Raw genomic sequence first — 15,944 nt, forward strand, 5'->3', positions numbered from 1 at the left:
AGTCAGTCAGCTGGCGGGTAGGAATGCTTGAAAGGGAGTATGTGTGGAGCACCCGGGACAGAATCTACTCATAGGGGCTTCTGAGTAAAGGCTCATTTCATGCAAGGTTAGACACATCAGTCATTGGACATGGGGCTGGCTTTTACTGCCTTTCAATAAGATTACACATGGAACGTGTCCACACAGTGGAGATGAACCTGGAAATTAAATGTCTTCCATTGGACTCTGCCCACGGTGGTTAAAGCTTAAAATTCCCTGCATGCAGCAGCTCAAAGCATCACTGATGACAAAGGTCATGGAACCAGGGAACTTTCATTGTCTTTGATTGTGTGCAAGTCTTTGTTTGTTTGTAATGTGCACTGCGCGTACTTAGTAGCAGGACATTAATTAAATCAAGCGTGAATATCATGGTAAATATGGTCACTAATTAAGCTTGAAAGCATCAATGGGCTGTGATGGGTGAGAAAAGCTTTGAGCCCATCAAATCAGGCGCCCCACTTTGGCTCGGGCAGGAAAACAATGTCCAGCTATTTCCATGTTTGCACACCATTGACACAGTGATGAAGGCCTGTGTTGCCATAACACATAGCGCTGCCTCAAATTCTTCGCCCTGGCATCTTTGTGTTAGAACCTTCATTCACGGAGGTCACAGCCCAGTGGTGACCATGCTGTTGTGGCTGCACTGCCAGGAACTGGAGCAGACATTTTTATCAGATTTTGGCCTAAGATTCTTATCATTTTAGCTTCATAGGGGCCACGGCTGCATGCCGCTCTGCACGCATTTCTGGCTTCACTAACAGATGCACCCCTGGAGATCAGTTTTCCAAAGCTCATTGAAACAAAAGAGATACTTTCTGTTTCCTTTTTGGAGCAGCCAGGCGTATCTCACGGTAGGATCGAATTGCAAAAGGAGATTGACTCATGAGACCAGCCACGCAATCATTTCAGCTTCTTAAAGTTGAGAGGGAGGAACTCGAAACAGCCTAATCTCATTTCCACCACTTATTTCCTCACCTGATTTGTTGATAATCCTTGACAAGAAGGCAACATGGCTGCCATTACACACTGGTGGCACAGCATTGTGGGATAAAACAGTCCTTTTTTTAACCTTTTAAAAAGTTTTGTTTTTGCATTTGCTTGAAGTGATTGCAGGTTTGACGTCACATTAAACCGAGTGCGAATTCTGCTTCTTCCTGAAGACGATTGAAGTGATTTTAAAAACATTCAACATGAGAAATTGAAAAACGGTGAATGCATAAATTTGTCAGTGGTTGCATGTGTGATGTGTTGTGTGTGTGGTTTTCTGTGAGGTTAGTGTATGATAGGTTTCCTCATTAGATGGAGTCGGCCACCTTAGCTTTTCTTTGCCAGGATGTTAATGATAACAGTTATAAAGAGACATACAGAGCTATACTTGAACTGGAAACCTCATAAATTTATAACGAGACAAAAACTGCTGACTTCTTTACATCAGGGAAATTGTGCAATAAGCTCATGATGCTAAACACAACACTCAGGAGATGAGACCATGAAAGTATCCTGCGAACACAAGTCTTTATTTGACACTTTTCATGTGCAGGGAATCTACATAAATATATCTTTAATTCCAGTATGATGACATGTTCATGTTGATATGTTAATGATGGAATTGAATGGTGGGACAATCAGCCTGACCCACCAGCTTGATCTATTGGATCTCTGTAAATGCCAACCGTTCCCTCAGTCATTCCACGCCTTTGCTATCATCTACAGTGTAAAACTAATGGAGGTCCATTTGCAAAACCCCTATCCCCCCCCCCCCATTTTGATTTTGTTTATGATTTACAGAAAAAGCCGCTTGCCTTTGACCCAACCCATTTTGCCTGTTACAGAAGGAAATGTGGTTAGTGCTGATCTGTCTTCCAAGGTTATCTTGTGCAATTCAGCAGCCCATTTCCACGCCAGTGTATTTAATCCTCTGCAAATATGTTGGGTATTCCTGAAAAGCAATGTTGCTATTCCGGCCAAATTCAATGGTCACTGTGACACCTGTAGAATTCTAATAAACGAACGCTCTGCCAGCGACGCCTGCCATCGAGGTTGTGTGCGTGCAAAAAAAAGTGAATGAAACTCTCGTTGCGCAGAAAATAAAATACGAAAAGCAGTGATAGAAAAGATGAATGGATTACTCTGAATGGTATCTTCTCCCCATTGTCACTGAAGCATGATGGTTGATGGATAGCATAAGTACATATTGTAGTTAGTCCTGGCTGGCTCCTGAACTTCATTACCCAGAAAACACAGTTGAAAAGTTCGGAACAATACAAAAACCTTCAGATTCACGCTGTCTGAAACCGAAGAAATGGCCCATTAAATGCAACATCTGCGCTTTCTTCTTTATTAAGACGCATTGTTTTGGGCTGTTTTGACAAATGACAACAGCCCTGTCCCTCCAGATATTAAAATTCGGGTTTGTCTCTCATGTTTACCATTACTTAGCCGTGGGCTCAAACACAACCCCGGTAGTTCAATTAAATCACTGTGCTTATTCCTCAGTACTTTTCTGGTGTTTTGACATCCTGCTCTTTTTTCAGTCTACCTCAGGCCCTCCGAAACACACCGTTCGGATTAACATCTTGGTCCTGTGCCATCAACAAAGACTCCAGTCTGATGCACTTAAAACTGAGACTTTTCCTCTGCAGTACATTAACCAGCTCTCGTTTGTGTACAAACAGGTTGAGCTGTTTTTGTAACGGCCTCCCGTCTGCACTGATTTCGATATAATTACTCAAACGTTCCCTCACCAAGCGATGAGGCTGCGATGATGAAACGCTTGTAAACACTCGCAACGTTTGATTCATCCAGTACCTCCTCCATTATGACGGTTTGTCATCAAAGTATCTGACTGACATCGCGACTAATGACAATTTTATAATCTCTTTAATGTAGCGGTTGTGTTGTTCATCACGAGCTGCTCGGAGCGAGATTAGATTAGGTGTGACTGGCTGCGGGGCTAATAACTGTTTAATAGGCTGAGATGATCAATGTTTTGTGGAGGCGAGTCGTTTTCAAAAAGGTGTGATGGAGTTATGATCAATGGTCTGAGCGGCCGTGTTGATTAGTTATTACAAAAGGACAATATGGAATTAAAATGCCTCCAGCCTCATATAGTTCACAGCACTTCCTCAGTGATACAGGCATCGGCTAATTTCTTTACGTTTATGATGTTTGTAAATGTAAATCAAAGAAAAGCAAATCAGAGAACTGCTTATCATGGAATACAGGCAGCATTTGAAACCTTTTTTGCAATTTTAGCATTGAATTTTATTATAAAAGCATTCAAATTAACTATATAATTTTGTAGGTATTGGCAATGCCCATTCAATCCTTCAGAGCCAAATGGCTTTAAAGTGCCACTCTAACTATCTTATAGCTTTTAAAGTCAAGCGACATTTGTTTAATTTGGTTAAACAGAACCGGGCCTTTTGCTTTTTGTGTGATTTGCATAGTAGCAGACGTTCAGGCTGACTCAATCAGACAGAGCTTTTTTATTCTGCCAAATGTGGAATTGGTTCATCATCCAAGACACCACAGGGTAGAGCACGGAAACCCAGCAAAGCGATAACGCGGCCAAGTATCTACTGTAGCCGGCTGTACGCGATTGAACCGTTAGCTCCGCCACCCGCTGTTTGTCAATCATTAGCGTATCCGCACTTTTCTTTGTCCAAGTTCAAACTGGGCTCCCTGCTTAATTTGAGCAAAGCACATGTGGACACGATCAAATCAGAGCGAGAGACATTAGAGCACACTTCCGAAGCCGGTTACTTCGTGCAGTTTTGGTCCTGAAGATACCAATCAGCATAATACAAAATAAAAAAAGGCTGCAGCTTCTACCTCTACCTGGCGGCTTCTCCGTCCTTTCATTAAACCCTCTCAATATTCCAATGTCTTACGCAAACACAAGCACGGCCGTGTTGTTTGAGTGAGGCTGAGAACCCAGAGTCACATTTTGCCTTGATTTATCTATTTATTTTTGCTCAAACCCAATCACGGAACATGTTTGTTGTTATGATTTGGTTAATGCCAACAGTCTGATGCGTAGAGCAAACAGCTGTCTTTCCTTTTTTGTGTGTAGTCGAGTGCTTTACCATATAATTAGTGACAAAAAATTGATAAAGCTTTTCAGTGAAACGTGATCAGACGAGACGACAGGGGCTCGCTGCTCCGGGAGGTCAAGTCGTTCTTTAGGCTCACAGTCTGTCGCAGGAAAACGCAGGAATCCGAGGCGGCAAACTATATTAGAAGCGATGATGTAAACATCCTCCTTATCAATGGCTGATGCATTGCATTGTCTAATGTACTAACATAAGCTATGTGTGAATCTGTTGTTGATGCATCACCTGCATTGCCTATTTGCAAATGGTATAATCACCTCATTAGGACCACGCTGGCAAAAGTGATGCTGGTTTTTAATTAAAAAAAACAGGAGTTCACAAGTGATTTGCATGAAGCTATTTAAGAGAGTAAAATATAAAACCTTGTTTCGCAGTGTCACTGTGACTTAAAGCAGCTGATGCAAATTCCCTGACTAAATGCAAATCGGCTAGCACCGCTTTTCTCAGTGTGGCGCCAGAACTCATCGGCTCTTTGTCCCTGTACGGGAAACAAAGAGGGCATCCATTGAAATGAATACAGCTCAGAATACATTTGTCTAATTTTACAAAAAGGCTCACAATATTTATTTAGCGGGTCGTCAAAAGAAAAAATAAAGAAAAAAACATAAATCCCACAAAAAGGGACTGACAAACTGTTGAAGAAACTGTGGATCAATAGCATGTTCTGTCCATGACCCCCCCCTCCTCTGTGGCTTTCTGATGGCTTACACATTTTTACTTTCATTTCGTTTTTCTTTTCCTTTTTTCCGGGTGTGCAGGAAGGAGGGAGGGAGGGAGGAAGGGATGGGGAGGGAGGGAGCTGGTCTGACAAAGTGTTAGTCTTAAAAAAAAGAGCGATGTGAGGTAATTTGCATGTTTGCTATGTGTCTACGCTGTGCTTCCAAGCTCAATTAATACTTCCAACTCACCCCTTTATAAATTACGTTGCATTGTTCTATGCCCTAGAGTAAACAAGCAAAACAAAAGAAAAGGAAGAATTAAAAACAAACTTGTGTGGTCTTTGTTTCTAGCCATGTACTGCAGTTGCTTTCGAACATCCTGAAAAAAAATACAGTATGTAATAAGCTTTTTTTCCCCCCCTCTCAGAAGATCATGTTTAAGCCTAGCTTTCATATGAACCTCTATTTTGTCCCATAGAATATGGAATGATCGGAGAGCATACAGTAAAAAGTCAGCGGCCAAGATCAGTTCATGACACAAAGGCCCTGCAGGAGCAAGCTGAGTCTGCTAAATTTATGGCACAAACTGGTAATACAATAGTTATGTTTCTTTACTTTATCTTGTTAACTAAACTTAATTTCATCATGCATGCTCTCTCTTGTACTGCACCTTTTTAAGTGGAAATGTTTTTGCATTATTTTTTTCCTACTCATTCTCTATTGCTACATATGAACTAGGACGATAAACTTCCCATTTCTTTATGAGTATTTCCATTGACTATAGCAGATAATTGGGTTTTGTGGGTCTGTTTGTTTTTTTCTTTTCTGTCACACAGTGAGTTGGCAACACAGTAAATTCTCAGAGCATTAATTAAACAGCAGGTTAAAAACTAAGGCCCTGGTGTAGTTAATAGTTTCCTCCAAGGCGAGATGAATTAAATGTCATTTGAGGAAATAAAAGAAAAATACCCTACCCCTTCAGCCAAATATGAAACCCAGACTTGGCAAAAGTCGAGCTGATAGATTCTGCCCTTAGAGATAAAGTGAAGCTATGTGGCTTAATCAAGTGTAGCATAAAAAGCTGAAATGATTTAAATTCATAATGACATTTACAACATACCATCTTTGCATTTTTAGTTAAAAGTTTTGAAAGAAGGGAAAGTAATATTAAAGTAGAAACTTTTTACTTTTATTTTCTGGCTACCTTTTTTAAACAGCCTCTTTTCTTAGTGAGTGGGTTTTAGATTTAGCTGCTGTTGAGAACTTCTTCATTTTGATTTGACTAATTTTCTGGGAAATGTTTTCATTTTTTTTTCACGTGTTCCATTTGAATTGCTGTCATTGTTTCACAGAAACTCCACTCATCATGATTTTATTTTGCGACACGCCATACTTACTGTACTCACCGTGCATACATACCAATACTAACATATTCTCATTAACACTTCCCCATTTTACACTCGCTGTAGGAATGTGGTTTCCCTGTCCAGTCGCATCGTGCTTTTCTGTTCCTCATCCTCACACAATTTACTCTCCCTGTACTGCCTCATTTAACAAATTGATCCACCTTTCAGTCTATTTTATGATCTTCAAAATTAAGCGCAGGGTTTAGATCCCCATTTGGCCAAATCTGTGTCCTTGAAGCAACACGCTGAGAAAACTACTTTCAGGCATACGGTGCTTGAAAAAACACAATTCAAATGTGATTTGATGACCTCAAATATCATAAATGTATTCAGAGCTGCAACGAGACTATTTTTTCTCTGTAATAAATTATTCCTCTAATTCACCGAGCCTCAAAGAGAATGAATACTTCACCTGAGGGTTCATCGTAATCAAACATCAATTATTTGGTGACTACTCGGATGCAGGGATTTTTATTGTCCACTAACTTGTCACCAAATAATTTATTCCTTTTTTTTTCTCATTTGAACTACCATGACTTTGAAAATCAACCCCACTGTCTCATCAAAATATAAATATTAATAACTAGTGCAGATAGCACGGTTAAAGCTACATTTAGCCTTTTCTGCCTTTTTAATCTTTGGCCCTTTTGGACCATGAAGATTAAAACACTCAGTGCTGTTTCTTCTTATTAATCTCTTTAAATTGAACTTTACGACCGTAACAGCCATCTTCCTTACTAACTGCTACCAAATGCCTTATACGATTATCTAATGACAATATGTCTGCACGCAGAGTATAACTACTTCAAAGTCTGCTTGCCAGAACATTTCCTTCTGGGAACTCACAGTTGAAATTTGAATATGGCAGAAACAGTCTGCTCGGAGCCACACCGGCACAACTGCAGAGTATTATCTGCAAACATCCCCATTTATTTCCTCCATCTTTATGAGTAAACTGGTTAAGATGGATTTGAAAATGATTTGAAACCTACGTCTCTAAAGTACAGAATTGGCTCCGCTGTCGTCAAGGAAACTAGACAGTTTGCAGCAGTGCAAAAGGGAATCCACATCTCTGAACTCTCTCTCTGAACTAACACCCATTACAATCCATTTTATTTTCTCAGATGTCGTCTTCTCTTGCATGCCACCATGTTATTATGAATTTCTTTTTTGTTGGTGCTGATTTCCTGGCTTTATTTACACATGTTATTGGGTTTCATTAAAATGCATGAAGGATTTCTTTTAACGATGAAGTGAAACAGTTAGATGTAACGATGTCTGCTGTTCATTCTTATATAAATCACAGCTTCGGCTTTTTTGTGATCTTTGCATAAATGCCCATTTGATCTCACCTCCATTATTAAGACCAATGTTAAAAAGCAACTTCTCTGTTATCGCAGACACACACAAAAAAACACTTTACTGTGCTGATACAAAAGTAAACAGAGGAACTAAGCTTCTGACTCAGTGTTTATCAAAGATCACATAAAGGTAGCACAGAATGTACAATAGTGTTCTTGTAAATAAGTCTCAAGGCCCCCCCCCCCCCCCCCCCACACACACACACCTCACCCCAACGTGACTCATGTTGGCCCCCCCTCCCCACTCTACTCAACTCCCCCACCCGCCCACCTTGCCCCACCCTGCCCTGTTAGACCTGCCCCCCCCCCAGGACCATATTGCTGCATTTAACTAGTGTCACCCTTCTCCCACACAGGTGAAACAGGTGCAGAGGAGTGGTCCCAGTGGAGCTCATGCTCTGTAACATGCGGTCAAGGGTCGCAGGTGCGAACAAGAACATGTGTCTCTCCATACGGAACTCACTGCATCGGCCCTTTAAGAGAATCAAGGGTTTGCAATAACACTGCCCCTTGTCCAGGTAGTGTTAGCCGCAGATTCTTGAATATTCATGTTTTGCTCGTTTGTTGTTTATATTGGGAGGAAATGTGTTGCTGTGTGTTAACAAAACTTTCTATGTGTCTATTTAGGAATGTGTTATTATCTTTATTGTAGCTGTTATACCTAATCTGATGATTTCCTTTTAAATGTTATTTTGTGAATGTCTTCATTTTTTTTTTTTGTCATTATCACATTTGTGTTTTCCATTTCATGTAACTGTTGGGCAATTCATCAGCATTGAAATGGTTTAATGACATGTGGTTGTGCTCAGGGAGCCGCTGATCCTGGTATGTCATCGGCTTCATTTCCTGAAGGTCAGCTGTGCACTTCGAAATAGCTTGACAGCGTCGCTTCACACGCGCTGTGAGGCATTTTCCTGCTCAGCCCATAAGGGCATGGCAGATGAGTCACTGGTAGTCAGGTATATCGGCATCACATCCTCTTCAGACGGGTGACTGCCGAGCGCTAATAATTGTCTTTGAGCATCTGGTAGGGTAAGCCTGTTGTTTTTCCGAGCAGAGTCGCCTTTATGCTTTTTTTTGAGGGGTTGCTAAGACACACGAACATGCAGATTTAGTAATGAGATCCTGAACTCCGTGTTCAGTCGAGATATTCGCTGGCACTGTTGAGCATGATGCTTCTGAGACTGCACCAGAGACTCTTCAATAATTACGGCTGATCAAAAGTGCTGCGAGTTCTATCTTCTGACATTCTGATCTCGGATGTAGTTGCGGCACATTTGCTAGTTGCGGCACATGCAAACGTGAAGTTGGCAGTTTTCAAAAGGGTTTTTCTCTCTACTCTGCGTGGACACTAAAAAGTGAAAAACGAGTGAGTCCTTTAGAAATAAAAGTCGCCTAAATACCACCAGTCTTTTCTCTGTGGTCATTAATATTTCGCTCAGACAGCATTAAAGCTCCTATTTCCTGAAAAAAAACCATATTCCAGGTATAAAGAATAAAGAATTATTAGAACTTTAGCATCTGAACTTGCAGAGCTGCCCATGTGAATTCATTAGTGCCTTTGATTTATCTCAAGACCTGCAAACATTAGGCATTTACTCGTGGCTAATTGTGGATCCGGAACTTTCTTACACATAATAAAGCAGCAGTCGTTATCACCAAATAACTGGGCCATAAAACTCTGGGAAACCTCCAAGGCAATTTTGACAAGAGTAAGACTGTGATAGGAGTTTTCTCTTCTTTTAGAGGAAATAAGAGAAGGGGGCATAAAGTTAAGTCTTTTTAATTTATTGCATTGTTTCATGGGTTTTAAGTTAGACCCTATCCAATGTACTGTGGTCCTGCAGTGACGATAAATTACATTGCCTGTAATATCTGAAATAGCAGGGTGTTTCTCCTCACTTACCTATATTAAAACCCTCACACCGGGCTCATGGAGCTGATATAGCACCAACCATACAAAGTCACAGTTGCAAACTGCTGCACAAAAAAAAAAATCCCACCTGGCACCAAGCCACATGAAACGCAGAGTCCATATCTAATATTCTGAAAGGCAAACGGATCAATCCGCTTTCTTCAAGATGTCTGCAGTGTGCCAAGATGTGAGGATGTCTCTGAAATACATGTTTCAAATTAGAGACACGTCGCTGCAGCCTTAAAGGAACCTTACCTTACAGTCACCATCACCAAAAGACATCAGCATCATCTGTGAGTAATGGCTCCGGCGCTGCGAGCCGCAGATCAAGCACGCCGGCAAATCTGAAAGCTTTCATACAGGTTGTGATGCTTTTCGCCCCAACACAATGCATCTGTCAAAATACAGCAACATTTCTGTTCTATAAAAGCCTCCCCCATTATAACCCAACACCCATGGCTGTATCTTGTTTCTCCTCTGAACTGTAGTGCAGTTATCTCCCCTCAGAAGGAAAGCAGTCCAGTCTATAGCAATCCTGTTAATACTTGACATTTCTGCAGTTCACATCCAGTGCCAATGTTTCGTGCCAATACAGAACAAGTGTGAAATAATTCAATCGTAGCTGATAATAAAGTGAGAGGATTTCAATAGTATTCTATTAGAGTGAGCGATTGTAAATATATTATTGTTGATTGTTTTGAACGGCACACTTTAACAAACACTGAGTAAAATCAGCAGTAAAACACATTTTTTGCTTCATCCTGTCATGGGTGTTACACTGTGAACATGGACAGCCTGGTTTACTTTCATTTGTGATAAAGCAACATTATGCAACTATTTCACTAAGCAACAGCTTCACAAGGATCTTGAGGGGAAACACTGACTTATAATGGGGAGAATGGTGCTCCTTCATTTCACTCTTCACATCTGCTCCTGATCTCCTGCTAGAAGAGCTGGATGATAGTTAGGCCCAGCAACAGTAACGCCTAACTGCGGATAATCTGAAAAGACCTAGAAGTCACAAACAAATCAGTGAGGAATCTTCAAATATCAACATTTTATAACCGAGTATGGCAGCAGTCCTGCGTCTGAATATACACGTTACATACACCCACATGTTTCAGTTCAGGGAGAAGACGACAGAGTCAGAGCTTCGGTCAAAAGACAAAACCAAAGACAGTACATAAAGATGGATGACTTGATAGCTCCTCCAAAGCATCTGAGTCGCCACCTTGTGGCTGACTGCAGTATAGGTCATCAATTATTAGTCTTTTGTGTAGTAAGTGAAGGGGACATGGACCAAACTAAAACATAAACACTCAAAGTGAACTTATATAGTAAGGTTAGTTTTTATTAATTATTTGATGCAACACAAACAAGGTAAAAACATAACAATTTACAGCTGATGCTCCATCCCACAATCCGCAGACTCCGCCTCCAAAGACAAAAGATGCTGGCGTACGAATCACGGAGACTTTAGCGTCATGTCTGGATAGTGGGAGGAAGTGGAGGTGAAAACAGCTCAAGTCCGACTCTGAACACTCCCAGAATTAATAACCACTTGTGGCCAGAGAAGTTGCTGTTGCTCGGCAATAGTTACATAGTGTTGCTTTAATATTTATTATTTCTTACAGCAGAAATTTAGAAAAAGTTAGTCTGACTCCCTGGATGTAGACTGTGGATATAATATCTACCATTAGGCACATCATTCTGGTGCCGTTTTCCTCCCCTTCCATTCCTTATTCAATCAGCAATCAGAAAATCTGTAGAATTGTGAGTGGGGTTTATTGTGCAGCCCAGCACTTATAATAACTTAGGGCGTTTGGCATTTTTAACTTGATTTTGACACAGACTCTGTGTCTCAACTTTACAAATAAAAAAGCACTAAAAATGATTCAGCTTGGGTCTTGATGGGAACGTCAGCTCCAAAGGTCACTGCAAAAACTTTTCAAGTCTGCCAAACTGAGGAGGAATTATCAGTTCCGGTAAATGTGCTGCATCACAAGACTCTGGATAGGTTTAAGTCAAAATAATGTCAGCTAGTGAGTTTATGAACATAAGCAAATACAAGTCGAACATTAAGAGAATTCTGATGGAAACTGACATGTGGCTGTCATTCATTTGGGACAATGGGGATCAAGGCGGTGGAGTCCGAGATAGGATGCTTATTTTCCATCACAAGCTTGTTCATATATTTCATCACTAGTGACAGCAAGATATCTTAAAAAGCCTTAAATTCCCTTTGAATTTAGCTGCAGACACACTGCAGGAGCCAGCATCTGATCTGGCACCAGACACACTGAAGCTGGTTTTGACGAAGATTAAAATCTCACCACCAATGTGTAACACGCCACCCACCATGAAATAGTTCCACCAAAATGAGTTCCCCCGTGACTCTATTTCACAGGAACACAGCATCACCACCCAACACAAATATAATTCATTATAAAAAATCCCCCAAAAAGCCAGACATTTATAATAACAGGACAACAACACAGTAAACACAACTTGGAGGAAGTTGTTTATATTTCAAATTAATAACTGAGATGCGTCAGTCAGTTGGAAAACTCTGGACTTCCTCGAGGATTAGAATAAAATAAACCAATGAACTGAAACTGAATCAAATGAAACTACTTCCTGTTTAACCACAGTTTGATGATATTTTTCGTTAAAGTTACACACCCAGCTTCCCAGGTATCGCTCCCATGGATAATTATACTGGGATTTGGGTGGTTGGCAGGTTTCTGCTCCCACAGATTGTTGTGAGATACATTTGGTGGCTAATATGCTCTTGTGGAATTTCATAAATATGTAAGCGTTGCATAGACATCAAACTGATACAAGCCTAAACATGGAACAACAATTTATATTCTAAATTATAGGCAAAAATATTGATTTTTGATAAAGTCTACAACTACTGATTTCCCTCACATTATATTTGGTTTGTTTCTCAAGAGAAAAACTTAAGTGAAAGCTTTTTTTTAAATTTTGATTATAGGACATTAATACATGACAGTGATAATTATAAAGAAAGTGAAAAACATGTACACAAAGTAGAAGTGACAAGAAATAAAACAACAATTATATTAGACATAATCATACCAAGTACAAGATATTTTCTGTGGAGGCTTCTGCAAAACATAAAATTATGACTAATACATACAAAATTGGGAATTTAGAGGAGCATTTACAGGCAATTACATTTATTGAACACTGGCTTTTGCCCACGTAATTTCAAGGGCAAAATAAAATCTGTAAAAGTTTGAGTAGGGTTTATTATGCAGGCCAGCACTTATAATAAGGGCGTACTATTTGGCATTTTTAACTTGATTATGATCCAGACTCTGACTATTAACTCTTTATTCAGAAAACTCTGTGAACCTGAAGGACTCTGAAACTAACTAAGCACTATATGAATAAGGATGACCTGCTGTACGGCCAAAAACATTTATTGTTGCCTTCTTAACATTGTGCAAATGCACGAGCCAGGTGCAATATCGAGCACGACAGATGTAAAGTGCAGCTTTATGCTTAGCAGTGTGGATTCGAGACGGAGCCTCAAACAGCCCTGTGGCAAAAATAATGAGTCGGCAGCAAAATAATAAATACTGCATGATGAATACAGTTGAGCACAAGAGGCAGGCTAACAAGTTCAACCCTCACTGGAATGATATGAGAGGGCCAACCAAATCCCAGTTTACTGCAAATTAATAACACAGCTTGGGAAACGCACTCGCTTCGGCCACCATCTTGTGGTGATCCAAGAGTTTCACCTCTAGGGGCACTGTGCGACTGCTCATGTCTGTCCCAGTAAATCATGGCCGCGGTTCAGAGGGAAACCACACAAAGAAGCGGAATCCTTTTCCATCACTGCTAGCAGTGGTGACTGGCTGCTTTGAACTCCACATTTTCAAAGTAAACGCTCCGGCCACCACGGGACACTTAGCTAAGAGCATCAAAGCTGCGCCTGCAGGCACGGGCAGGGACAGACGCTAGCTCCCGTCATGGCGGCCCATCGGCCTGATTCCATGATCCGACGGCTCTGCAACTGATCCTGAGATCTGACTATTGTTCCGCGGCATCTTTAAGCCTCTGCACAGGTCCGTGACCTCTCGGAACAGGAACCGCCGGTTGCCTGTAAACAAAGCAGTCGGACAGATTTCCAGCGTCTTAAATCCCATTTGTTATCCAAGATGATTAAATGCCAAACGATCGGTGGTGTCTGCCGCCAATTTCCATACATTTTTATTCCATGCGTCAGTCCTTAAGTTTGTTGTGTTCCTCATTTTGTTGTTTGTTAGTGCACATAGGCTAGAATAATTGAATCTGTTCTTATGTAAATGTATATACACGGCTGCTCCCACATCAACCTGACGTTCCCATTGCAGCTCCCTGGGTGTTATTGAAGCTGCATAGAAAACAAGGACTTCACAGCTAAATTGTGTTTTGTGCATTTTGAAACAATGCGTACGTCTGGTGCTTAAGAATCGCTCCAGTGTGATTTGGGTTTGATCCAATTACCATCCACTTAAAGTTTATTTTGGAGACTTTAATTGTCTCAGTAAATGCACTTTAGATGCTAATATGAGTGCTTCAACTTTTACATTTAAATCACCAGTGTCTTCATCATTTCATTTCATTATTGTTATTTGTCTCTGTGGGGACACGAGACAGAAAGTGTCCTTACTTCTGTCTGTCTCTCTGTTTTCCATATTTCCCTCTCTGAAGTAAAACTTTGAGCCCAAAGCAAAAATCCTCCGCAGTTCTAAGACTCAGCATCCCTCAAACAGAATCCTCTTGAAATTACACCCAAACCAAGATGCAAAACAAATCACCCACATTCCGCTGTTGCTGTTTTAAAGCTACCTTTCCAATTTACATTTTAATATTTTTGGATTGAACAATTGCAGCAGTCCCATGTCCCAGGTGTCCATGTTAATAATGTGCCACATGGGATTTAGAATGATTTTGAGGAAGAGAGAATTATCGCTCTATGGAACATTTTTGCATAATTGCCCGCAGGCATATCCACGAAACACACCAGTGTCTTCTTAATGATACAGTTTCCTTTGGATTTGGACAGTCGGGCTGATTTTCAGTCAGAGTGGCCACGTCCTTACAAATTATTTGACAAAACCTGAAATGTGAACTGTTATTCTGAGGTCTGAGACCAGGTGAAGTCCTGTCCGTTTGGTGTAAAACAACCATTTAGTATGTTGAGGAGATGACAGTTCTGCAACACAATTGTCAGCTTATGTTAACCTGAGGGTTCAGTGCCTCTAGATTCCCAAGAAGAAGAATAGACCTGCAGCTCCTCACCCAGTTAGAAAGAGTGGATTCGTATTGTTTCTTCCTGTATGTTAAAACGTCCATGTGAAGATATTTCTTATCTAATTGTTAGTGGATAAGTATTCATCATCATTGTGCACAAGATGAAGAACACTGCATGCACAGAGGTGACTGAAGCTTGTGGCTCAGCCACACACAGTCTGCTCGCTCAGTGTTTCCCTTACATTAGTTTTGTTGCTAATTATTTTTGATTGATTTAATTTCATTTATAGCTGGCTGCAGTTTGTTATGGGTTTGTTTATGCTACAGCAGGGAGAGGGACATTGATTAGGCCTGACGCCTTTTCTGTGCCCGCAGTACACGGTGTATGGGATGAGTGGTCACCGTGGAGCCTGTGCTCTTTCACGTGTGGCCGAGGGCATCGCACTAGGACTAGGGTGTGCGCCCCTCCCCAGCACGGAGGCAGGGCCTGTGATGGACCTGAGACCCAGACTAAGCTTTGCAACATAGCCCTGTGCCCAGGTATTATCTCACTGCTCTTTAAATGCATTTAAAAATAACAATATCAACCGTTATTACTAAAGGCGAAATATAAAAGATGTAATCGCAGAGATGATGATCAACACTTTTCAGAAGTTCCTTTCTTGAGGACGCTAGCAGTTTCCCTCACACACAGCGATTTAATCATTAATCAATACAATACTGCAAAGGTGAGTAAAAAAAAAAAAGAAGAGTGACTGCATTTTGCGGTGCATTTAAAGTAATAGCGCTTACAGAATAATGCTGTTTAGGAAACCCTGTCAATACTGCTACCGACGTCCACATCACTTACTCGCAATTGCCTGTGAGTGCTAAGCAGATTAGTGATGATGAGTTCTTCCACACAGTAAATGTTAGCTTTGCTCTGGTAACAGACTCAGTGAAAACCACTCAGTCGCAGATGCTTTCCCTCCAACCCCACATGGACGATGGAAGGCGGCAAACAAATAGTGTGTGTGCATTTTGTGCAGTAGCCATGATAATAATCTAACATAAAAACATTCTATTAAAACAGATTTTATGTTTTATTCTCCTATCGCATTTGACTATTTTATTTTCTAACCTTTGAAAGAATACAATTCTCCCAGATTTACCAAAAAGTCATGTGATTCATTGAATAC

At 40.7% G+C, this 15,944-nt stretch overlaps 1 protein-coding gene across 1 annotated transcript in view; it reads left to right on the forward strand.

Moving 5' to 3' along the window:
• Window positions 1-15,944, forward strand: part of adgrb3 (adhesion G protein-coupled receptor B3) — a 117,016-nt gene that overhangs the window by 38,149 nt on the left and 62,923 nt on the right. Inside the window, exons 2-4 of the mRNA XM_061087441.1 lie at window positions 5,292-5,402; window positions 7,937-8,098; window positions 15,142-15,306. Coding sequence (XP_060943424.1) covers window positions 5,292-5,402; window positions 7,937-8,098; window positions 15,142-15,306 — 438 coding nt within the window. The remainder of the gene's footprint in view (window positions 1-5,291; window positions 5,403-7,936; window positions 8,099-15,141; window positions 15,307-15,944) is intronic.

The sequence above is a fragment of the Limanda limanda genome, chromosome 15 (assembly GCF_963576545.1).
Source record: "Limanda limanda chromosome 15, fLimLim1.1, whole genome shotgun sequence".
NCBI classification, from domain to species: Eukaryota; Metazoa; Chordata; class Actinopteri; order Pleuronectiformes; family Pleuronectidae; genus Limanda; species Limanda limanda.